General features: G+C 41.9%; 1 protein-coding gene across 8 annotated transcripts in view; it reads right to left on the bottom strand.

Moving 5' to 3' along the window:
* Positions 1-24,261, bottom strand: part of LOC408857 (hemicentin-1) — a 103,548-nt gene that overhangs the window by 12,753 nt on the left and 66,534 nt on the right. For all 8 annotated transcript variants that reach the window (XR_001702959.2, XM_006567624.3, XM_006567621.3 and 5 more), the window contains one exon: positions 17,412-17,553. Coding sequence is in view for 7 of the 8 variants with exons in the window: in XM_006567624.3 (XP_006567687.2) it covers positions 17,412-17,553 (142 nt within the window). In the remaining variant the exon portion in view is untranslated. The remainder of the gene's footprint in view (positions 1-17,411; positions 17,554-24,261) is intronic.

Here is a 24,261-nt window from a genome sequence, read left to right as displayed (position 1 = left end):
ATCGATAAGAAGAATTTTTGATATTGCGATTTTTTTTTTTTTTTTTAAATCAAGCACGGGATCCTTTGGCTTAATAAGGAAATAATCTCGAGGAAGCGAAAATCGGTCAAAAGAAAAATTGAAAGTGCTCTATCGATAAGAAGAATCATTTTTGATATTGCGATTTTTTTTCTTTTTTTAAATCAAGCACGAGATCCTTTGGCTAAATTTAACAACGAGATGAGATGATCTCGAGGAAACGGAAATCGTTGGAAATCGGTTAAAGGAAAAATTGAAAGTGCTCCATCGATAAGAAGAATCATTTTTAATATTGCGATTTTTTTTCTTTTTTTTTTAAATTAAGCATGGGATCCTTTGGCTGAGCTTAACAACGAGACGAAATGATTTCGAAAAAGCGGAAATCGTTGAAAATCGGTTAAAGGAAAAATTGAAAATGCTCCATCGATAAGAAAAATTATTTTTAATATTGCGATTTTTTTTTTTTTTTTAAATCAAGCACGGGATTCTTTGGCTGAGCTTAACAACGAGACGAAATGATCTCGAAGAAACGGAAATCGTTGGAAATCGGTTAAAGGAAAAATTGAAAGTGCTCCATTGATAAGAAAAATTATTTTTGATATTGCGATTTTTTTTATTTTTTTTAAATCAAGCACAGGATTCTTTGGCTTAACAACGAGATAATCTCGGAAATCGGTCAAAGGAAAAATTGAAAGTGCTCTATCGATAAGAAGAATCATTTTTGATTTTTTTTCTTTTTTTTAAATTAAGCATGGGATTCTTTGGATGAGCTTAACAACGAGATGAAATGATTTCGAAAAAGCAGAAATCGTTGAAAATCGGTTAAAGAAAAAATTGAAAGTGCTCCATCGATAAGGAAGAATCATTTTTAATATCGCGATTTCTTTCTTTTTTTTAAATCAAAATTGTAGCTTCATATCGAGGAACAGATTTAAATAGATCTAAGCGGAAACAGATGTCGAGTTTCTTTGGCAAAGACGAACCAGACGAAATGATCTCGAGGAGGCGGAAATCGTTGGAAATCGGTCAAAGGAAAAATTGAAAGTGCTCCATCGATAAGGAAAAATCATTTTTGATATTGCAATTTTTTTTCTTTTTTTTAAATTAAGCACGGAATTCTTTGGCTGAGCTTAACAACGAGACGAGAGGAAATCGTTGGAAATCAAAGGATTAGCGGAAAAATTGAAAGTGCTCTATCGATAAAGGAGAATCATTTTTGATACCGCGATTTCTTTCTTTCTTTTTTTTTAAATCAAAATTGTAGCTTCGTATCGAGGAACGGATTAAACAGATCTGGGCGGAAACGAACGTCGAGTTTCTTTGGCAGAGCTTAACAACGAACGGCGAAATGATCTCGAGGAGGCGGAAATCGTTGGAAGTCGGGCGAGAGATTAGCGGAAAAATTGAAAACGTTCGATCGATAAGGAAGAATCATTCTTGATACCGCGATTTCTCGTTGAAATGGCACGATCTTTTTTTTTTTTTTTTTAATCAGCGTCGTATCAAGATTAAATAGAGCACGGATATCGAATTTCTTCGGCAAAGCCTAACAACGGGAATGATCTCCGAGGAGATGTCTCAATGGTTTCTGGAATCGGATCGTTCTTGTCCACGAGAGAAGGATTAAGCGTCTGCCGAATGAAAGTATTAGCAGAGACACAAGATCGAATCGAAAAGATCTCGATATTTTGTTCACTTTCCCGTTGATTCGCGCACAAATTCTTCTCGCGAAACCGGCGAAATACTAATACTAATACTTCTTTCTATGTCCGACCGAAAAAAGAAAAAAAAAAAAAAAGGAAAAAAGCTTTAAAGAAGATACTCGTGTAAACGCGGATTTTAAAGCAATGTTTTAACGACTCGTGTCTCCCTCTAGCCGCGCTTCAGGAAACGGCGCCGTAAAAAGCCAACGGTAACGCACAACGTGCACAGCTCTCCCTTAATTGAGTCTCCCGGCGGCCTCCCACCACTCCTCCTTCTCCTTCTCCTCCTTCCCCCACCCCACCCGCGACTCTTGGTCGCCGTCCTAGGTTCGTTTCGTGCTCTCGTAAATTCGAGAAAGATCGCGCCGCGCTTCCACGTTCGTTTTTTTCAATTCGTTTCCTCTTTTTCTCGATCAAAATATTTGCCCGGACGTCGCGAAACGAACGAACGAACGCCACGCGTGCCGCTCTCCGCGGATCGTCTCCCCCCCCTCTTCCCCGGTTTGATTAAACCAGCGCTACTTTTTCCACGCTCGCGAAAATGACGACGCTCGTTACGGGCCATCACTCATCCACTTGGCTACCACGCGCTCCCCTCCCCTCTCTCCTCTCCCCTCCCCTCCGCCGCAACGTTCCGCCGCCTCGAAATTTAATCTCTTCTCGCATCGCGTCCAATTTATCCGCGTATTAAGCGAACAAGTGGATGCGGAATATATCTTGGAAGAGGGACCCCGTCTCTCAAAGCAACTCTCTCGGTCGATTCGAATTTCTTTTTTCTTTTCTTTTTCCCTCGATTTCAATCTTCTAGAGAGGGAAGAATTTTTGGCGATGAAAGCGATGGAATATCGGTGTTTCCGGCAACGATATATATACCGTTGAATTTTAATTAAACCTTGACTCTTGGTTGCTCCCTCCCTCCCTCTCTCTCTCTCTCTCTAGGAACGCTGCGCCTCCGTTAATGTCCGCCGATATCGTGAAATTGACAGAGGCGGAATTTAGAGTTGGGCCGAGGTGGGGAAGGGCGAAGCTTAACGATTCGGAGAACGCGAAATTTCCTCGGCCGGTATTTCGCAGGTATCGAATCGTCAGATAGGGCGAGGAGGGGAGGGGGAAGGGGGACGACGATCCGAAACGAAGCCATTTAGCTGCGCGAATAATGGGACTCGATAATGGCTTTTCAACGTGCGAAGACAATGCCACGATTTATCGTTTCTAGTCCCCATTCTCCCCTCCCCTTTATCCCTCCTCCTTGCGGCGTCAACCGTCAACCGTTTTCAACTTTTCTTCCTCTCCCCCCTCCCCTCTAGGAGAGAAGGCTTCGTTCAAGATTTCGAGAATTGAGATTCGGAGATTTCGAATTCGATCCGATTTCGAGAAAAGAAAAGAATAAATTTTGTGTTGGTTTTATATACACGTCGAGTAAAAGCAGATGGGGTATAGATTGGAGAAAAAATTTATTGGAACGTAACAGCGCTCGAACGGATTCCTCGAGCTCGTTTGAATCTGTTTCCTTTTTTGCCCCACTCCGTCGATAAGCTTTCTTGTCCGGTGGTTGGATTATCTACTGGACGGGCTACTGTACCGGCCGGTCGGTAAATCACCGGATTCGTAAATTGGCCACTCGCTCGACCGCAATATCGACGCTGTAAAGTCGAGGGAGGGGGGTCGCAAAATTGGCAAGCAGATTTCCGAACTATTCGATACGGAGGATCGAGGCAGACAACGTTTACGTGCATTAATTAGACGATGTATCTCGACGAGCAAACTGTGCAACGTTAAACATCACTGTATTCCATAGATTCAAGGAAATTTACCTAATCGAAGAAGATAAATTTCTGGACGAGAATAAATGGAATAATTCAATTAGAACGTCTTGAAATCTCGAACAATTTTTAATTCCAATTTTCTCTCTTACTTAGGAGCTTGTTAATCCAGCTCAAGGTCAAACTTATTTACTTTTCGACAGGGCTCGAAGGAGAAGACAAGTTGGGATCGCGAGGCATGCCATCAAGCCTAAAAGCTGTCTAGCCGCTCTTATTGCTTGTAAAACGGATATATCGAATGCCTTCTCCTCATAAAAGCTCCCCCTTCTCCCCCCAGACCCATCGTAAAGTTACTTGCCGACAAGTGGGAGGAGGAGGGAGTTCCGAGACTGCACCACTATCGCCACCTGTCAACCTCTTCCTTCCCTCTCTCTCGCTCTCCACTCCACTTCCCCCTCCCCTCTGCGACAGTCAGACGTGTTTTACGTTTCTCACGGGATTCATTAACGCGTTACACGGTTTATTAAATTCCCCTCCTCCTCATCGAGCCACCTCCATCGAGAATCTCTCCAACGAGATTTCCAGCGTGCGTTTTTGCCTCCCCGATTTTCCCCTTTAAACCATTAAAAGGGGAGAAGGAGGAGGACCGCACATCGCATCACGGTGTCCCGTTTCGTCGTGGGCGAACGCGGAAAAACCGTCGGCGAAAGCAGCGTGAAAAGTTCACGGCGCGGCTCGAAAACACGTTGAGTAAATAATTCGATCAACGTCAAAGCAATGCGAGCGTCGTTTCGCTTTGCGGCCCGCAACAGCGCCCCCTTCTCCGGCTCTCGATGATGGGAGGAGAGTGAATGGCGCGGAGCGCGGTAAAGCGTGCAGACGGAGGAAGGAAGGAAGGAGGGTGAGCGGCGTGGAAGGAGTAGAGCGTATATATATATATATATATATATATATATACATACATATATATATATGTATATATGAGTATCGATCGATTTTTACGTACGCAGCTCCGTAAAAGCGTTCGTAATGACATCGCGGTGGAAAAGCAGTGGCTCGGCGCAGTCAACGTAGGCAGCCGTAGGCCATAAATAAAAACCGAAGGATTAAAACTCGTGAGAGGAGGAAGGAGTTAAGGATATTCGCTTTATTCGTTAATCCTCGAAAGAGTTGTAGTAGTAGCAGTATAGTTAGCGCGATAGAAAGATTTATATACGAAACGGATAAAAGATAGCCAGATACGATTTCCATTGTTGCTCGTCTGTTGTAAATGAGACCGTAAATTCGACTCGGATCGATTTGAAAGGATTGAGGAGTCGAATAAGACGATCGAATTTGTTATGACTTCCGTTGCGATTCCATCGTGTATTCTTTTTTTCTTTTCGCATTGTTTCGCATCGTTACCGATCGCGCAAAATAATCGCGCATCGTCTCTTCGGGCGTTCGGATCGAGAGTGGGGGGAAGTGAATTCGGTTACGCGTAGAGGGCCATCTCGCTCACCGAATTTATCGACCGAGTTCCGTTTGTCAGAACTGTCAGACTTTTCTTCCATCTTTCCCGACGATTTTTTATCTCGTCGTCGTCGCAAATTGGTCGAAATGTTAAGGTGGAAACGATCCCCGACCAAACTTATATTTCCCTTTCACGATCTTTGAATTGAAGCTCGTTACACTTTGCCCGTAAACTTTTAACGACGAATTTCCAAAAGCGGTATGTAAATCGGCTACGCGACATTATCGATAACGAATAGAAATTTCTGAAAGATCTTGTTCGAGGTACCTGTACGATGTAGGAAAGAGAAAGAGAGACGAAACTCGGTTCTAGAAAATAAACTATTCGTAAATATTCATAAGACTTTTCCTCGAGAGAGAGAGAGAGAGAGAGTAAACCGGTAATTAAGGCAATTAACATGCGAGTTGGAAAAGAAAGTGTGATAGCATTATATACACGGGTATAATGCTCGATTTTGATCTCCTGTGTAGAAAGTTATAATTATACAGATTTATAACGCTGGACACGCGCTTTATATCGCAAATTATGCGAAGAGTTGATGATAAAGATATTTATTTATAAATATTATAAATAATTCGAGACGCGTTCTCGAGTTTTCATTTCGCGAGAGAAAAACTTTTTCCCCGTACGTTGGAAATTGTTTTAAAATAAGAGTTTCTCGCAATTCTTTTCCCATCTGAAAATTCAATAATTTTTCAACAAGCAACAAGAGGGCAATTTGTCGTCGCGTACTTTTCAGAAAATTTTTCAGAATCATTTTCGCTCTCGTTTTGTGACCATTTATTTTTCCTCCACTCCCCTCCCCTCTCTCTCTGTATCACGGTGATCTCGTTTGTCATTTTTCCTTTTTTTTTTTTTTTTTTTTTTTTTTTTTTTATCGCAAATTACAAACGCAGCCGCTTCGTTCACGCGTCATCGCCTCTAACGATATCGGCACCGGGTGATTTACGGACTATGGAACGTGAACACGGCCATTTACATTCACGCTCTATCGGTAACCGTGACAATCGAATATTACGCGTATTAAATTGCTAATAATCGTGCGCGAGCAACGCCACGACAGCTCGCGTCCAATAATAATGATCAAGCGTCGATCATTCCGACAATATTTTTTTCAATCAGCCGGTATCCTCGATATATTTTAATTTTCCGCGCGTACGACTTCGCCGCGAAATCGAACTCGCGAGATATCCGTCGAACAAAGCGACCGAGTCGGTAAGTTTTACGATATTTCTCTTCTCGTTTTTCCCTAGCAACTTTGACGACTCTTCTCGAGAGTTTTACGCGGTGACTAGTTTGGAAAAAAACGATGGATTTCGTCGATTTTATACATGTGTGTGTGTGTGTGTGTGTGTGTGTGTGTGTGTGCGCGCGCGCGCGCGTCGATCGAGCGAGTTTTCATCGGTAAATTAATAAACAATTTGTTGATTTTATCGCGTAAACTATACTCGCCGTGCGATGTTATTTAATCTATTATTGGAAAAAAGATTATGCTCGAATTCATTATTCCACTACGATCCGAAACGAGTAGAACTCGAACAAAAATTAAAAGCAATCGATCGAATTCGCAAGGAAACAACGTACGATAATACCTCTCGTGCGCGATTGGTACGTAAATTGGATGTTTCGAATATTACGATACAATTTCACGCGTATCGTGTGTATATATATATATATATATATATACGTATATATTCGTTGATGCACGCATGGAATTCAAGTTCAAATTTTCATTCATCCTATATTAATTATCGAACATTCATCCGATGGTCACATCTCGATGGAACCGGGTCCACTCGCGTCGAGTGGATTGCAGAGTTCGTTCAACGCGTTAATCCATTACGAGAGAGAATCGAACGTGTAGCCTCGTGAAGAAAGAAGAGCGGCTACGTAAGAGGAACGAGAAGAAGGAGAAGGGGAGGAGGAGAGATGTAAGCGGTGGAGGAACGTCGAAGAAATTTGTCGTGGCTGACAACCACCACCCACCCGCCAGTTCGGCTGTCGTAATATATTTGGGGAGACGCGCGTCAGCCATATATACCCGTGCGAGTTTGGAAAGCGTCCGTAGTCAGTCGGTATAGTCCTCTCCTCCTTACCAACCGAGCAGAGGAGAGCGCGCCCCGTTTCCTCATTCATCACCGCTCCTCCACTGCTTCGATGCATGTTGGCGGCGATGTAACCGGTTGTGCGCGCGCAGCCATCGCATTCGCATGCATATGTATGGAAATGGGGCGACGCGGTCGAGGCAGCATTTACCGTTGCTCTCGACGTTTAGTAACGCACGTTGACCAGTTACCCACGCGACAGATTCCAAGATTGTTCCGTGATTAAGAGATATCCCTCCAAGGTGAATCCATTGTTCTTGTCCCGCGGATCGATCGATCACGTCCGACTGCACCGGACGAGGACCGGACGACGGATGCAATTCAGAGACGGTGAAGCGTCGTGGATGCAGCAGCAGCTGCGTTCTCGGGACGAGGAGGAGGTGAAGGAGGAGGAGAATTCTGTTCCGTTAGAGTTGGATTAATTTTTAAGAGGAGCTTAAGCTCCTGCTTGCAAATTCACGACGAAAAAGAATTCCAGGCGATGAGATACTATCACGCACGGCCTCGAGTTCAATATTTACCGGGAATGCTTTGAGTCCCTCTTCCCTCCTCCCCTTTGAAATTCAGAGTAGCGAGCGAAGAAACAGCGAACATCACGCCCTCCTTATTTCCCTTCTTCTCTTTTTAAGAGTATTCCTTTCGCAATCCCACCTTCTAACGATAGCTCTATGCCGAACATCTACGAGCTATTTCTCATGTATAGTAGGCGTTCAAGATAGGTATATACCATGGTTTTAGATTGAAGCAATAAATATCTCGCGCGATATCCATCTTCTCATGTTTTTGTCGATCGATTTTACGACCTATTGGTTATACGTGTGTATATATATATATATCCTCGTGGAGGATGTCGTGCAAAGTTATTTGTCGTCGCTAACCGTACCGTCCAATTTACCAGTATCGATAGGTGTGAAGGATAGGCGTGGATACGGACGAGTGAAACTCTCGGTTGCTCCATTGGAAAAGTTACTCCCTCGATCAAAAGTATCCATTTAGGAAATGGGGTAGCATGGGATATCACTACTTTGCTCGAGTTAAATTCGCATTCTCAAAAGGGACAGACAGTTACATCGCGGAACAGAAGAACTAACGACCGGATGGTTTTTTGGTCTTGGTTTTCGTCAAGAGAGAAACGTCATCTTTTCCCATTTCTCTCTCTACTCTCTTCTCTCTTCTCTCTACTTTTCATCTCGTTAAGCAACTCCGAGCGCGAACTTTATTAAATATTAAAAGGGAATCTACAATGCTTCCCCTTTCCTTCACGCTCTCTTCCTTGTTTCCCGACTTCTTGAAACTCGTCCTCGAAATCGCTCGTCACCTCGTCGTATCCAGAACTCGTATCATCTCCAGACTCTGCTACACTCTGGAAAATTTTTCTTCTTCTCGTGATTCCTCTCATTTCAATTCGGATCGAAAAAGATATATTCGTTCTTAATTTATATATAAAATTTTTCATACGATTGTTGAACCAATTATTCCCCCTCTCCATCGCTCCAACTTGACGAAATAAAAATCGTTTCAAATGCAATCTAAATTGGTCAACGAACGAGTTTTTTCATTCGAACTTGATTAAACTTATAATTAAATATAAATTAAACGAGCGAAAAATTTATTTCATTTCTTATAAACATCCGGAAACCGGACTGCGTTGTCTCCTCGCGAATATTTCTTGTTTTTAATCTTTCGCATCGGGCGAAACGTGCAAGGGGGGGGGTTGTAGAAACCCCTGAAAATTTTTCCACCGTCGGGAACTGGACGGAGTGGGGGAGTGCGGGACGTACAAGTCGGGATTCGGCCACGACTTTGCCCGATCCGTTCTCTGCTCGCCATTGTCGTGCGTGCCGCGCGCTTCGTCCCGTTGAACGACGGCCCGGCCCGACTCGACCCGACCCGACCCGACCCGACCCGGTCCGCCCCCCTCCCCTCCCCGCCCCTCTCCCATCCCCTCCCCGCTCCGTGCCGCTATTTACGCGCCCGAATTTGCACGTCTTTTTTTTTCTTTTTCTTCTTTTTTTTTTACAATACCCGCGATTCAACGAAACGAGAAGCCCCGATTCATCCAACGATGAATCGATTCGTTGTTTTGTCCATTTCGTGGACAATGATCGCGGCCGGTAATCCGGTATTTCGGATTACGATTATTTAACCGGTTCAGCACGGACTTTTTCGCGCTTGCAGAAGCCGACGACCCGAACTGCGGGCGCGTACGCATTTTCTCTCTCTTTCCTCCCCTCCCCTCCCTCCCCTCGATGCAACGCTCGATTAAATGAGGTTTTACCACCCGATCCCGGTGTAATTCAATTTATTCGCGTCAATCTAGGACGGATAATAAGTTTAACGGATAAACACCGTGCAAAATGGCATTTCATTCGGGAATGGATTTATAATTGATACCGCATCGATTTTAACGTCCCTGCTCGACGTTATTTTGAATCCGAGTCGAGGGGGGAGGAGGAGGGGGAGGGAGAAAGACCGAAACGAACATCCAATTAATCCAGCTAAGATTTTTGTTTTATTAATGATATTTTCTCTTCTTCCCTTTTGGAAAATTTTCGTAATCCCTTTTTTACTCGTCTCATCGATAATTTGGATAGCCACGAATATATATATATTTTTAAATGGAAGAATTTCATGAATAATTCTACGTTTCGTGGTGATGTACCTTTTTCCCTTTTCTTCGTTACCTGATAAAAAAATAAAATCGCCTAGCGTGTCCAGTTGTAGCGTGTCTGGAAAAAAACCTGCTCCTTTTCTTCTCTTCTTTTTTTTAACCAGTTGGCCGATCCCGATACTTCCATCCCCTCTTTCGAAATTCGTTATCGGAATGTTTCCTCGGCTTTCATCAAGCTAGGCTTGCCGAATATATTATTGCTCGTCCGTTTATCGATTTCTTGTCGGGCCGTTATTCGTTCAACGCGGCGGCGTTGTCAACAAGGAACGGAAAAAAAAAAAACCTCGTTGAAAGGAGGAAAGGAGAAATCGGTAGCACGTTGATAAACGTGATTGATGAGCGACTCGTAGCGATCGGCTCGAATTTCGGTGCAATATTTTCGCGCGGGGGAACACGACGCAACCGTAACCCTACCTGTCGCCTCCCCCTCCCCCCTCCCCCGGATTATCCAACCCGGTTTCATCGAATTTCACCAGCATCACCGCCCCTCCTTCGATCCTCTTTAATTAACGATTTTTCCACCGCCGTGTTCCTTCCATCCTCCCCTCCTCATCTGTTCTTGCCACGTTAGTTTATCGGTTAAATTGGCGGCGAATTTTTCGTAGTCGCGGAAGAAGCTCGATGTGAAGCAAACAGCTTCTCTCGTTTTAATGGAGAGTCCTCGTTTTAAATTTTTTAGGCCAATCTTTGAAAAAGTTTGCGTTTGTCACACGTGTTGGGAATTGAAAAATTTTTTTTGGAAAAGTTTCGAGACGTTTTTGAAAATGTATTGGATGGAATCCAATTTTTTTTTCTTTTTTAAGAAGAAGGGGCTTCGATGGAAAATAAATTGTCTCGTTTCGTTGGAGGAATTAATTCGACTGAATCCAAAACAAATTTGATGTTTGCGATCTCCTCGAGAATCTTCTTCAGAAAATGTTGTTATTTTCTATGGAAAGTTAAAAAAAAAAAAATATCTACTTCTCGTTAGATTAGAGATTAGAAGAGAATCGGATAGTTTCGATCGATCGGGTCAGATTCGAATCTTTTCTTCTTTTTTTTTTCGTCGGCCAATCACATTTATCCGAGGAGCGTATTCGAATTTTCCTCTTCTCTTTTTTCTCTCCTTCCTCTCGTTTAATAATCGAAATGGTCGCCATCCGGAAATTAATCGCATCGTAGGGGGGGAGGGGTGTAAAAACACGCGTGCATCTTTTGTAACGATGGTGTAATGTAAATATCGTCTATTGAGATAATTGCCCGATTTCCAGTAGATTGCGTCCCTCTCGATTGTTTTTTGTATTTAATTCGGTTGCAGAACGGTGGAGAGAGCGAAGAAAGGCTTTGTGATACGTTTTTATGTAATTTTATATTACACGTTTTTCTTTCTTTTCTCTAGTTATTATTTTCCCCGATAAATTTATCTCCAGTAATAATAAATGAATCGAGAATATCGTGATAAAGGAATATTTCGTTCGAGCGCGCGCGCGCGCAACGTGTAACGAAGAGGAAAAATGAAGGACGCGGGGCCGTGATTGTAACGTTGAGAAAAGGCGAGAAATAAGAAATATCCGAGAGAATCGAGCAATTAGTGTGCAAGCGTCGCAGCAAAGTGTTTTCCTTCCAAAGATAAGATCTGGCGCAAAACTCGAGCCGAGAACCGTTTTTTTCAAATTGCAAGGAATCTCGCGAATTAAGAGTGATCGCTTGTGACGAAAGAAGCGAAATTCTGCTGAAAACAAAAAAAAAAAAAAATGAGAGACAAAGAACGAAAAGAGGAATCGCCGTCCGTTTCGACGACGATAAAATTTCGAGCGTCGAGGTTCGCAATAGCGAGGCCAGTTTGCGGGAGATTAAAATTTAGAGTGGAATCAGGCTCCCGTTCCCGCCAACTGTAAATCGTCCCCGCGTGATGGACGGTATATTTAAGCCGAGTTTAATTCGAAACGATGATGCATCGGCCTGCTGCGTCGAATAATTATTAGCGATGACGATGATAACAACGCTGCACGCTGCGTATCCCTCGTAAATTTCGCTCGAGAGTGAGAGAGAAGCGAGCGAAACATTCGATTGAACCGAACGAACGAACGAACGCTCGACCGATCGATGCCCGTTTCTCGAAATTCAACGTATTAAGAATTAACGAGTGGAACGATCCAAGTTCAACCGCGCGTCCCATATCCCCCTTCTGTTTCGATTCCCCCCAATTTTCGAACATCGAGTTTAACATCGTGAAAAACCCGTAAAAATTAATCACCGTTCGAAAATAATACGATTTTTCTGGAAAATTGTAGATCGCGTACAAAAGGAAACGTTCCAACTTTTTTCCTCTCGAAAGTAGAAATTCGAATGGAAAAAAGAAAGTAGAAACGTGTATATATATATTCTTGAAATCTCCTTCTATTTCCTTCGATTTTGGCGTGCAACCGTTCCACGGTATATACACGGTCGAGTTTACGGAATTCCTTGGGCGGTTTATTACCGCTCGGTGGAGGGGGAGCTCTAACGAACGAGGATAAAGGGGAACGTTTCATTCTCGATTCCACGCGTATACACACACCGCGACTGAAGGCTGAAGGATGATCAGGAGCGGGGAGAATAATATCCATCCGAGCGAGCGACGTCCCTTTTGTGTTCGATCGACACGCAATAGCCGTGGCGGAGCGAAAGTTGGCCACCGTCAAGGACGAGAGTCCGCGTGGCCAATCAAAGTTGGACGACGTCGTTAACCACACTCGGGCGAACTCGCGTTACATAACAGGAATAACGAACGCTTTCTCGCGATAACGTCAACTCTCCCCACTCCGTTCACGTCCTCCTCTGTCTCCCTTCCCCTCCCCCCTCCAAATCGGTAGACGTTTGATTTCGCTCGCTGAATTTCCCAGTCACGGCGGGAATGTTTTTTCTATCCTCTGAAAATATTTGTGCTTTCTCCCGTTCGAATTTTTTTTCTCCTCCTCACTGGTTACTCTTTCGTTTCGCTCGTGTATCGAGTTCGAGTAACAAAGAGAGATTTGTAACCAAGTTACGTATAAATTAATAATGTTACGAAGCGAGATTATTTATTATATTAATTTTGCGCTCGAATCGGTTGCGCTCTCGGGCAACTCGAACGAAGACGATATTTATTTACGTTTTTTACGCGTAACCTTGGAAGCGTGGAATAACATACCAACCGTCGACGGTTAGACTCTTATTTATCTAAATTACCGCGGATCGAGTTACACTTTCGGTGCTGGTCCGAGTTTGAAGGTTACTGGGAATAGAAATATTATTTTCAAAGTGTTCTTAGTTTTGTAAGCACGGAATATGCGGTAATGGAATTAGTTGGGGCGAAGATGAGTTTTCGTTATTGAATAACGAAAATTCTATTCGTTAAGAAATCGATAATAGAGGAAAGGAAAACTGCGATGAAAATAGAGATGTAGTATAAGAATAATAGACGGTGAGAACACGTTATTATTTTCTTTTTTTACACGTAAACAAAATATTAGAATACAAAAGTTTTATACGTTTCATTTGAAATTAGCTAAGAAATTCGGGAAAGAGTGAAAAGGGTCAATGTTATTGTATAATTTCGAATTTCGCGCGCTTTTTTCCCGCTTCAAAGTTCGGCCAAAGAACGAAACGAAACGCGGGCGGGAAATTCGAGTCTCTCTCTCTCTATTTATCCGGGTGTGTCTCTGAATTATTTTAAACTCGGAGAGAGGAAAGTAGTAGCGAGCGAAGCGTAATTATATTTCGCGACGCGAAGGAATATCCTTGCCGAGCACGCATTCACCGAGTCCGTTTCCTTCCGTCTCGATTTGTCACGCATTTGTGCCGCCAGATATTAATTAGATGCAACGTGTCTCTTTGCCCGGGTTCCCTCTATCAATCTCGGATGGGTCGGGGCGGGCGTTGTTGACCCGAGTTCATAATTTTCGAGAAAGAGAGAGAGAGAGAGAGACGCGTTCCAAAACTTTGTCTATTTTGCCCGTAGTAGAAACGACATAATTGGCGAGTAGAGTTGCATCTCTCAACGTGTTTACCACGGAGAGAATTATTATTAGTTTGCCAGGTTTCGCGCGGACCAGGTTGTTTGGCCCCGAGTCCGCGGGGTCTCTCCGCCTCGTTTTCTAGATTGTCAACTTTCCAATTTCTATTATCCTTCCCCTCCTGTACGAAACTTTTATCACGTTTTTCCCCGAGAGCGATCAACTGTGTGTATAACAAAATAACGTTTCAAGGTGGGGGAAGAAGATAGGTCGAAAAAGTAATGGAGGAAGAAATGTTAGCCGCGTGCTTCGATAAATAACCAAGTAAAACCAAAGCTGAACGTTTATATCGCGCTTTGCGGTGATTTGTGGCAGTCTACTGGAAGGGGAGAGACGATATCACCCTCCCCCCCTTTCCGATCGATTTCACGAACAAATGAATTTTACTCGACGAAATTTCTCGAAGAAAGGATATTTCTTTTTTTCTCTCAGAGGGAAGAGGAAAGAAACATAGTTGACGCACGGCTCGCGGGAACGAAAACGAAGAGATTCGAAACGCACGGGCGCAAATATGCGCGATACACGGTTGCCCGGTAATGGAAGGGAGGAGGGAATAGCTTTCCGGCAAATGAACACGCGCTATGCCTCGGATTCCGCTGCCGTAGGGACACATAGGTGGCGTCTCGCGAGCAGATTAACCACGTGACACGAGCCACCGATCCTCGCCTCTCCCTTCCCCCTCCAATTAACCGTTTTTCTCTTAATCGAATCCGCGAATCCCGTAATTCGATACGTTCCTTCCCGTGATTCCTCCAATACGCCTCCTCGCTTTAAACCAACTGGATTAAACCTCGTTTCGACGCGATCTACAAAGCGTGGCGGCCTAAAGAAAAATTATTTTCTTCTTTCTCAGAGAATAACATTGCTTTTTGTTATAATTTATTATTTAAAAAATGTATAGATAACATAGAAAATTTTGTATTGTATTTAATCGGTAAATAATGATCGATGTGTTAAAAATGTATAAAAATACGAATGTAGGAAAAAAAGATTGAGAGGCGGCCTAAAAAAAAATTATTTTCTTCTTTCTCAAAGAACAACGCTGCTTTTTGTTATAATTTATTATTTAAAAAATGTATAGATAACATAGAAAATTTTGTATTGTATTTAATCGGTAAATAATGATCGATGTGTTAAAAATGTATAAAAATACGAATATAGGAAAAAAAGATTGAGAAAGGAATAAAAGAAAAAATTAAATTTATGGAATATTATCGTCGCTTGTTTCTTCAAAATATAATAAATGAACAGTGATATAAAACGCATTATTATAATATAAGATAGATTAAAATTAATCCATAAATGCCAGTGGCTGAATTAAATAATCCGCTGATGTGCGGCCGTAAACAAAATTAATTTTAGCATAGGGAATCGCGAATCAAATATTATCCAACTCTTATCGCGCGTAACATGTAAAGGATCATTGAAAAATCATTACTTTAAGTTTAAAATTAATTTATAAAACTTGTCGATAATTTATAACGATTTAAATTAAAAATAGAAATTTAAACTTAATAATTCTTTTTACAGAATATTTTTCACCTATTGATCGATTAATTCTTTACCTATGTATACGTATTTAGGATTTAAAATTTTAACGTATAATTATTTTTTTATAAATTTAAAAATGAATTTTTAGTCTAATTAATATACATATGTTCGATACAGCAGTTGCGAGTTCTCGAAACGCGATTCGAGACTTGCTTCTCTTCTTTCCGCGTCGCTCGATGCGGCGATCGATTGGACAAGGATTTTCCGATCCGTGGACGTAGGCGATATGGAAATGCGCGGGACTGATGCGTCTGACGTATCACGTATCGTTACCACTGACAGCTCGAGGTTGACGTTGACAGATACGTAATTGTATCGTTAGCCACCGGTAAACTGTACAGTAAACAGTTATACAGTCCACTTTGTAATAATAACAGCCGCCCGTTTCCTCCTCGCTCGATTCTACGTCGAGTAACGTCTCCCCCTTAGCTCCTCCCCTCCTTACGGGTGGATTATGTAAAAATATGGAAACGATTTGCCCGACGTATTTCTTTTTGGTCCCGGCGCCAACCACATATCACATATGCATGCGCGAATTCTTATTCGTATTTAAGACGAATAAGAACGGGTTTTATTTTTCTAGTAATTTTATTACCGTGTTTACCCTAGACGGGTGTCTCGAAGAGATATTATTCCGTGCGGCGAATAACATCAAATCGAGGAAAAAGGGATTTTTGTTTTTAAGGATTTATTATATCGCGAAATAAAATTGGAAGCGTTCAAAACTTCTCTCTCCGTTTTTCCCTTGACTTGTACCGTTATTACGAGATTATTCGGATCGCGAGCGAGTCATTCGAATTGATTCTTCGCCGCGAGGAAGAAATCCACCGGGGAATATCCCTGCTCGGGAATATCGGTCTGTATCGATATTCCATCGCGGCAAAAGGTTTATTAGCGTTCGCGATTTTAACTCGATCTCTCGTGACCTTTGATCGAACGAGATAATCTCGTTACTCGGAACAAACCGTACACTTTTTATCAACCGTTATAATTCAAGAAATAATTTCGTTTCGTTCGCGCGATGTATAATCGTTCTTCGGGATAAAACGATTTCCCTCTTCGATTTCGACGAAAGCAAAAGCCTCGTCGTCGTCGTTGTTGTTATGAAAAATCGGTGTTAACTAAATTGCGAAATTGCCAGAACGAGACATCGTGAACGAATGAATCGCGTTACACGTCCGTCGGACTGAGCGTGCAGCGCCAAGTATATACGTGCGCATGCGTATACCCGTACACGAACACGCGTGGGAAACAAGGGTAATGGCGGATGCATCGAGTGGCCGATCGGACACGCAGTCGTAAATAAACGGATAACGATAGCTCGTATCTGGCTTATGTTATACAGGTGAACGTTGGCAGGACAGATTAGCCGGCACGTAATTTCGTCGTAAAGGCTCTCTATATCTGTGGTGTGGCTGGTGGAAATCCATCGAAATCGAATTAACCAGGAATCGTACGATACCTTGGCCGCGAATAATATTTGCAAGAGAGTCAACGATCCCCTCCACTCCCCACTCATCATTCCACGTATCGTATCTTTTCTCTTCGTTCGCTATTGGAAAACGTATCCATCGGATTTCGATCGAACTTGACGATTCGTTCTTTTTACTGGCAATTAACATTTGGGAAAGGAGGGAATATTTCAAAGGGGAGCAATAACAGCGAGACGGCACGTTTCCACCAGAGAAATCAATGCGTTTGCCGGCGAGTCACCTATTTCACCAATCCCCTTTTAAGCCGAGGACATTTAACTTTCTTTTCTCGGTTTCTAGAGCAGAGGTCTACGAGTATCAATTTCTTCTCGAATTCCGCTCGCGTACATCACGAATCCCCCCTCTCTCTCTCCTCTTCTCCCCACTCTTCTTCTCTTTATCTCGATCGCAATTCCGGGAGACCGGGGCTTTCTCAAATTTATCGAAATAATTGAATAATCGAGAACGAGGGCGAAAGCGCGCCAGGAATTCCTATCGATCTCGTTAATTTTATATCGTAAGATGGTACGAGGGGAGGGGAAAGAGAGAGAGAGAGAGAGAGATAGAGATACGAGAGATGATACGATGTATACACTTACAATGCACTTTCAGCTTCCATCGTTCCTCGATACCCGTGTCCTGCAGCTTCGGATTGGTCGCCCTGCACACCAGAAATTTCCCCTCGTCTTCGATCGACGGTGTCCATTGCAACACGCTCACGCTTGTTCCGTCTTCCTGAAACTATAATCGGGATTCCAATGTACACGAATTATATTACTAGACATAACTCGTCCAACATTCCGTAAAAGTAATAAATCGACAGGGATGCCGGAACGCAACGCGCCGAGTGAAATTCATTTACTAACATCGAATTTGTTGCCGGGGATTAGCCCGGAATTTCAAATTTCCATCTAATAATAATAATAATAATAATAACAATAATAATCCACTCTGGATTATTTCGAAAATTAAATCTCCCTCGAGAATTGTTTTTCCACTTCTCCTCTCCTCCTCCACCTTCCGCATTCCCCTTTTCCGTCATGGATTTTCATAGTTTCGTTCGAAACGAAGAGAGAGAGAGAGATACGGGATTGAAAAAAGCCGCAAACCTCGAATTCAAATGTTACGCGGCAGGATATCGAGCTGAAAAAAATTCGAAAAATTTCAAATTTTCCCGAAGTGGACAACATCGCAAAATTATCGATCGAATATCTTCGAATTTTCATTCATTCGCGTTGAACGGACCGGACACGGTGTGCCGCGCTATTCTTTTTTTCTCATCTCATTCCTCTCACCAATTTTTCGCATCATTATTTTCCCGTCGTCTTTAATTAACAACAAGCTCGATCGTTCTCGCGCGGCGGATCTTTCTTCCTTCGAGGGCGAGACATCGTTCCGCTCCAATTTCCAAGCGAACACTCTTCGAGAGGCATGACGTCATTAATAAATGGTAACAGGAAAGTTAACGATTCGCGTGCTGCTTCGAAGCGAAGTTGGCCGGCTACTACGATCGCCACGCTCTCCCAGTTTTGTCCGTTACACCTCGCTTCTTAGCGATAGGATGCGAAGCGCGACGATTCTCCCCACTCCTCTCGGATTGAACGAATGAGACGAATGCCGGTGTCATCTACGCGCGCTCGCCTTCCTTCTTCCTAATTTTAAACAGTCCAAGGAAACGCTTCTTTCAAGATCAATCGTCGTCTTTCCATTTCGCTCGAAGAGATTTTGAAAAAAGAGAATGTTTATAAAAATGTGGGACACTTTTGAAGGGATGGATTCTAGACATCAAAAGGATAAAAAAAAGTATGTATATATACGCGATATATATATGGTTTGATTAAGCAATTATAAGCATTACGTTTGTATAGAGTGAGACGGTGAAAGAGCGAGAAAGTAATATACTGATATTTTTTTATGTACAATTGATTATTTCAAATGAATTTGAAATGTAATTCCTTATTTAACTAAAAATTTATCTCGAGTAAGTTTTAGAAAATTTCCAGAATATTAATTATATAAACCATTTATATAAATTCATAGATAAATTATTTTATGGTACAAACATATGATTTGAATCTATAGTGAATTGTATATAAATATGATAAATATCGCGTAATGTAACTATGTAATATTTTTACGTTTAAGAAAAAAATTTTCACACTGAAATTCATTTTACTAGAACGTTCTCGCTCTTTTCGAAAAGGGTTCCAAGTGTTTTTATAAACATCGATCCTGCATATACGATCCTGCCACGTACATTTTCGATTTTAAAAGAATCAGGAGTTTTGTCAGGATTTTTCATCCAAGATTTTTAATATTTTCCGTCGCTTTTTAGTTTTATATGCATCGGCGTATAACATCGGTTCAACTCTGTAAATAGCTTCCGATTCGAATAGCTGTGGCTTAGTTCCAACTCTTTGATACGGGGGAACGAGAGAGAGAGAAGCGGAGGTATGTCATCGCCGGCCATAATCGCTGGGAATTCCGCTCGTTAACCGCGCCGTGCCCGATCCGCAGCCGTGTTTTCAAACCACTCTTCCCGCCCGCGATACGAGGCTTCGAGTCGCGAATTCGAACGGAACACAGCCAGCCTGCACACAAAGATTATCATTTCGTTTTCGTCGATGCAGCACTACTCGGTTTCGCTTCCGTCTGCCAAAACCTCGTCCCCACGCTTTTATATATATATATATATATCGTAGGATCGTTAAAACCTCGCCATTTTCCGCGATCCAGGGATATCGTAACTCTTCGCTTCGTAAAATTACAAAGCGCGAGCGCGAATTCTCGTGAAAACAGGTATAATTTTGTTCGGGAAGGGAATGTGGTGATCGATATTTGAATTTGTTTGAACAATTATTTCGTTACAATATAAAGGATAGATTGTTTTATCCCAAGTTTTAGATTTTCTTATCTCGAATTAGATCGAGTTTCGATAGTGATTCGATAGTTTGATGTCTCGTTTCTTTCCTTTGAATCGAAATTCATATCTATTCGCGAAAAATAGACGTTGAATGCGGGAGCACGTTGCATTAACAGGAGTTAAGAAGGATTATAAACGTTTTAATCCTCGATATACTGATACACTGTGACAAATCTTTGAAAAATATCGTACATATATAGAGTTTAATATTCCCCTTAGAGAAGAGATACGTAAAATACATAGAAAATATAAGAATTTTAATTCGCGGGTGAAATCGATGAAACAATTTGAGGGACAATCGTCAACGTGTCGTTTTTCGATCGAGCACGCGATCCGATCGAATCGAAACATTCGTTCCCCGGATTATATTTGTTCGTACATCATTATAGAGGTGGACTCGTGGTTACCGATGGCTTTGCCATCAATCCACATGTTCCTGGACGGATCGATAGTAATTACACGGGCGCGCCCGGTAAATTATTATCAAACCGTCTGTCATATCCACGAAACTATTAATCTAAATGCATTGATAACATTGACGCGTCGATAAATCATCGACTCTCAGCGTTTTCTACCCCCGTTCTTATCCCTTTAATCATCCTCCCTTGCTAATGAATTTTCCCCAGATCCTTCTTCTTCCATTCTGGAAAGAGACAGAGAGAGACAGAGAAAGAGAGAAAACACATATTCTCTCTCTCTCTCTCTCTCTCTCTCTCTCTCTCTCTCTCTCTCTCTCTCTCTCTCTCTCTCTCTCTCTCTCTCTCTCTCTCTCTCTCTGTGTGTGTGTGTGTGTGTGTGTGTGTGTGTGTGTGTGTGTGTGTGTGTGTGTGTGTGTGTGTGTGTGTGTGTGTGTGTGTGTGTGTGTGTGTGTGTGTGTGTGTGTGTGTGTGTGTGTGTGTGTGTGTGTGTGTGTGTGTGTGTGTGTGTGTGTGTGTGTGTGTGTGTGTGTGTGTGTGTGTGTGTGTGTGTGTGTGTGTGGTGTGTGTGTGTGTGTGTGTGTGTGTGTGTGTGTGTGTGTGTGTGTGTGTGTGTGTGTGTGTGTGTGTGTGTGTGTGTGTGTGTGTGTGATCTTCGCACGCCCGAAATTTTTCGATCCTTCGAGCGACTTTGTCCTTTTTGTCCTTCTCGCGAATTTATTATATTCTTCGTGTGTATATTCTTATCTTATCTTCGAAGGAATAAAGAAAGAAAGAAAGACAGAGAGAGAGAGAGAGAGAGAGAAAGACGATCGATGTTTCGAGACTACGAACACGAGAGAGAAAAGAGACGTGTTTATTATGATTTTTTTGCGACAAATTGAAGAGAGAAAATCCGTTAAAGGAACGGGATGGAAGATCTGTAAGTCGATTTTCGCGAATGCGGCACGAATCTCGTCATATCTGGCGGTCGGTGCTCGCGTGTTTCTTGTTATTCGAAGCCTCGCGTCTCCCCAAAGGAAAACCGTACGGACGGAAAGAACGTTTGGAATGGCGCATGTTTTTCTTTTCTTCCTTTTTTTCTTTTCTCCTTTTTCCCCAGTTTTAAAGAATCTCTTTGATGTATTCGGCAATTCTTCTCTCGGATAAAACTGCTACTTTTCCCTTTCTCTCTTTCTCTCTCTCCTTTCTTTCCCTCCATTAAAAAATTTCCGCGTCGACAAAATTTCTCGTTACGTATTCTCGTTTCTCGACGCGACGATCGAGCATCGATCTTGTAAATAAATCGATGTTAAATCAATAAGAAACGTCTAATTCCTCGAGTCGAATGGAAATCAAAGCTTCCATCCATCGTCCAATTAACAACGCGTCGATTAATAAGGAAAGGAAACGGCGAGCGTCCCGTATCGCGATACCCGATTGGAATTTGGATAAACTGTCGGTTTAGATAGAAGCTCGAGGATAGAAAAATTATTAATCGAGGCTTGACCAGTGGTTTATAAGAAAATAAAATTAATTGAATCCCGCCTCGTGATCGACCGATCGAGAAGTTGAAAAAAGAAAAGGAGGAATAAATTAAACGGTTCGAGGCCGGGTATCGTTCAAAGAAAATATTTGATTTTTAACTAGGGTGCGCCAGGGTAAACGTTTGCGTTCTTCGCTTTTTCCTTCCTTTTTTTTTCGCGATAAACAACGAACGATTTTTCCCTTGTTTATTTTTTAAGCACTTTGCAGTTTTCACTCCTCCTCCCCGCGTATCGTCAAATGGCATCGTTTATCGTCCCCCTCCCCCCTCCCCCTCGAAAAAGGAACTCGTTCAACGAGGAAACGACCATCGAATTAACCCAAGTATTTATTTCGACCCGCGTTAATTAGAACGATATACAAATCTCTCAATTTCCTCCTCCACAAGAATATAATTTACGCGATTGTATTTCTACCGAAGAGAAATGGAAACAATGGAGCCGAGCTTTTTTCTCTCCCTCTCTATATTTTTCCTTTTTCGCGGTAATGTGAAATATTTTCCCTCACGTTCTTTTTTTTTTTTTTTTTAATATTAGATCGTTTTAAAAATTTGTCGATTTCAAATTCAGTCAAACATTCGTTTTTTTTTCTATTCTAAAGGATTCTTCTGAAATTTTCAAATTTCAAAAACTTCGATCGGAGAATTTACACACACACAAGTAGAGAGATCGAAGAGAAGTTGGTTGCGATTCTTTCGAGAGCGATCGAAGGAGGGAATTATAGGCTCGGTCGAGGGATTAATTCGTAAGAAGGGGAGAGCTAGCGCGCCTCCCTTTTGAATAGGCGAAATCCTTTTTCCAAGCCCTCGATTCTTTTAAATATCCATTACCTCCTCCTTCCAGCCACGTCCAATACGGAAGAACGAGCCTTTGATCTCGTCCTTTCCCTCCAAGCTTTTCAAGTTTTCGCAACTTTTCCGTTGCGTCGACCAATTTTTTTTATCAACGAGAATCGATCGATGAGAACAGCGGTTTGATTTTTTTTTAGAATATTGTTTTATAAATAGATTCCAAATTTTCAAATTTATTATCATCGAACAATTCGAGAGTTTCGACAGAGTTTTCTTGGCAATGGAAATATTATTTTCATATTCATCATATTTTTCAATTTTGCAAACGTGAAATTAAGTTCAAGTTTGATCTTTCGAATGACGAAATTACTTGTAATTTCATAAAGAAATTAACGATGGAGAAAACCACCAAAACATTAAGAATAATAGACGAGAAAAATCAAATAATGGGTGAATAATAAATGAATATCTTCAATTGAATAACAGAGCGATAATTGAAGATATCGCGAAAAATCTGCAGGATCTTCGAATACGAATGAACCGTTAAATTTTTTTAAATGCGCGAAACAAATAATCAATAAAAAAAAATTGGAAGGAAGGAAAATTTTATTATTGCTCTACTTGCCCTGAAAACACACACACACACACACACACACACACACACACACACACACACACACACACACACACACACACACACACACACACACACACACACAGAGAGAGAGAGAGAGAGAGAGAGAGAGAGAGAGAGAGAGAGAGAGAGAGAGAGAGAGAGAGAGAGAGAGAGAGAGAGAGAGAGAGAGAGAGAGAGAGAGAGAGAGAGAGAGAGAGATTTTTCAGGGCAAACCGAGGATCTTGACAATTGCTTGCTGTAAAATATCGCACGAAACAAGAATACAGACTTTAATATTATAATAAATATATTGAGTTATTAAAATTATTAAAATATAAAAAAATTTTAATTTGGCAATCATAAATTGGATGTGGAGTGGGAGAGGTTAATATTCTCGAATTGATTCTTGATCAATTGACCTTTGAGTTAAAAATATACCGATCCACGTGATCGTATTTATTTTCGTTGACCGCGCCACGTTGGCCCGCTTAAAAATTTGAGCCGATAATGTGAAAAAAGGGAGGAGAAAAAGAGAGAAAGAAAGAAAGAAAAAAAAAAGGGAAAGAGAGAGGCACGATTCCATAAACTTTTTTTTTTTTTTTTTTTTTTTTTTGTCCCACCATCATAGCCAGTAGTATATCCAATCTTGCAATCGAGGCTACAGTTTCCGGTTATTGAATCGTTATGTAAGCGGATATGGGCAAGAGATATAGGATATCGTTTGACGCTCCAATCATTCCAATAAACTGCAAACTGGCCCAACCCGACTCGACCCGATATCGTTACACACTCTTTCCCCCTCCTCCCCACTTGTAACCGGAAATCCGGGAATTTAATCAACCTGTCGCCGGGAGGGAGGGAGGCAGGGTTAATTTTATCGAAACAATGACCGGGCTGATCTTTGTCGTTCCGACTCGCTCGTTACGCGAGTCTTCCCCTTCCACAACACGATCCGACAACCTTTTCTCTTTCTTCTCTATTTATCTTATAAGGAGCAAAAAAGAAAGAGAAAAGAAAATCTTACATCGCTATCGCGATGAGCAGAAAGGATTATCGTCCCCTCCCCCCTGCTTCGAGATAAGGGAGAAGGAAAAAGTTGGTCGGACGATAATCGTTAAACGGGATACCACGGGATTGGCCCCGTTTCAACTGTTGCGCGATCGCATTCCGACGTATCCCG

Source organism: Apis mellifera, linkage group LG5 (genome assembly GCF_003254395.2).
Source record: "Apis mellifera strain DH4 linkage group LG5, Amel_HAv3.1, whole genome shotgun sequence".
Lineage (NCBI taxonomy): Eukaryota > Metazoa > Arthropoda > Insecta > Hymenoptera > Apidae > Apis > Apis mellifera.
This window is presented reverse-complemented; position numbering and strand designations above follow the sequence as displayed.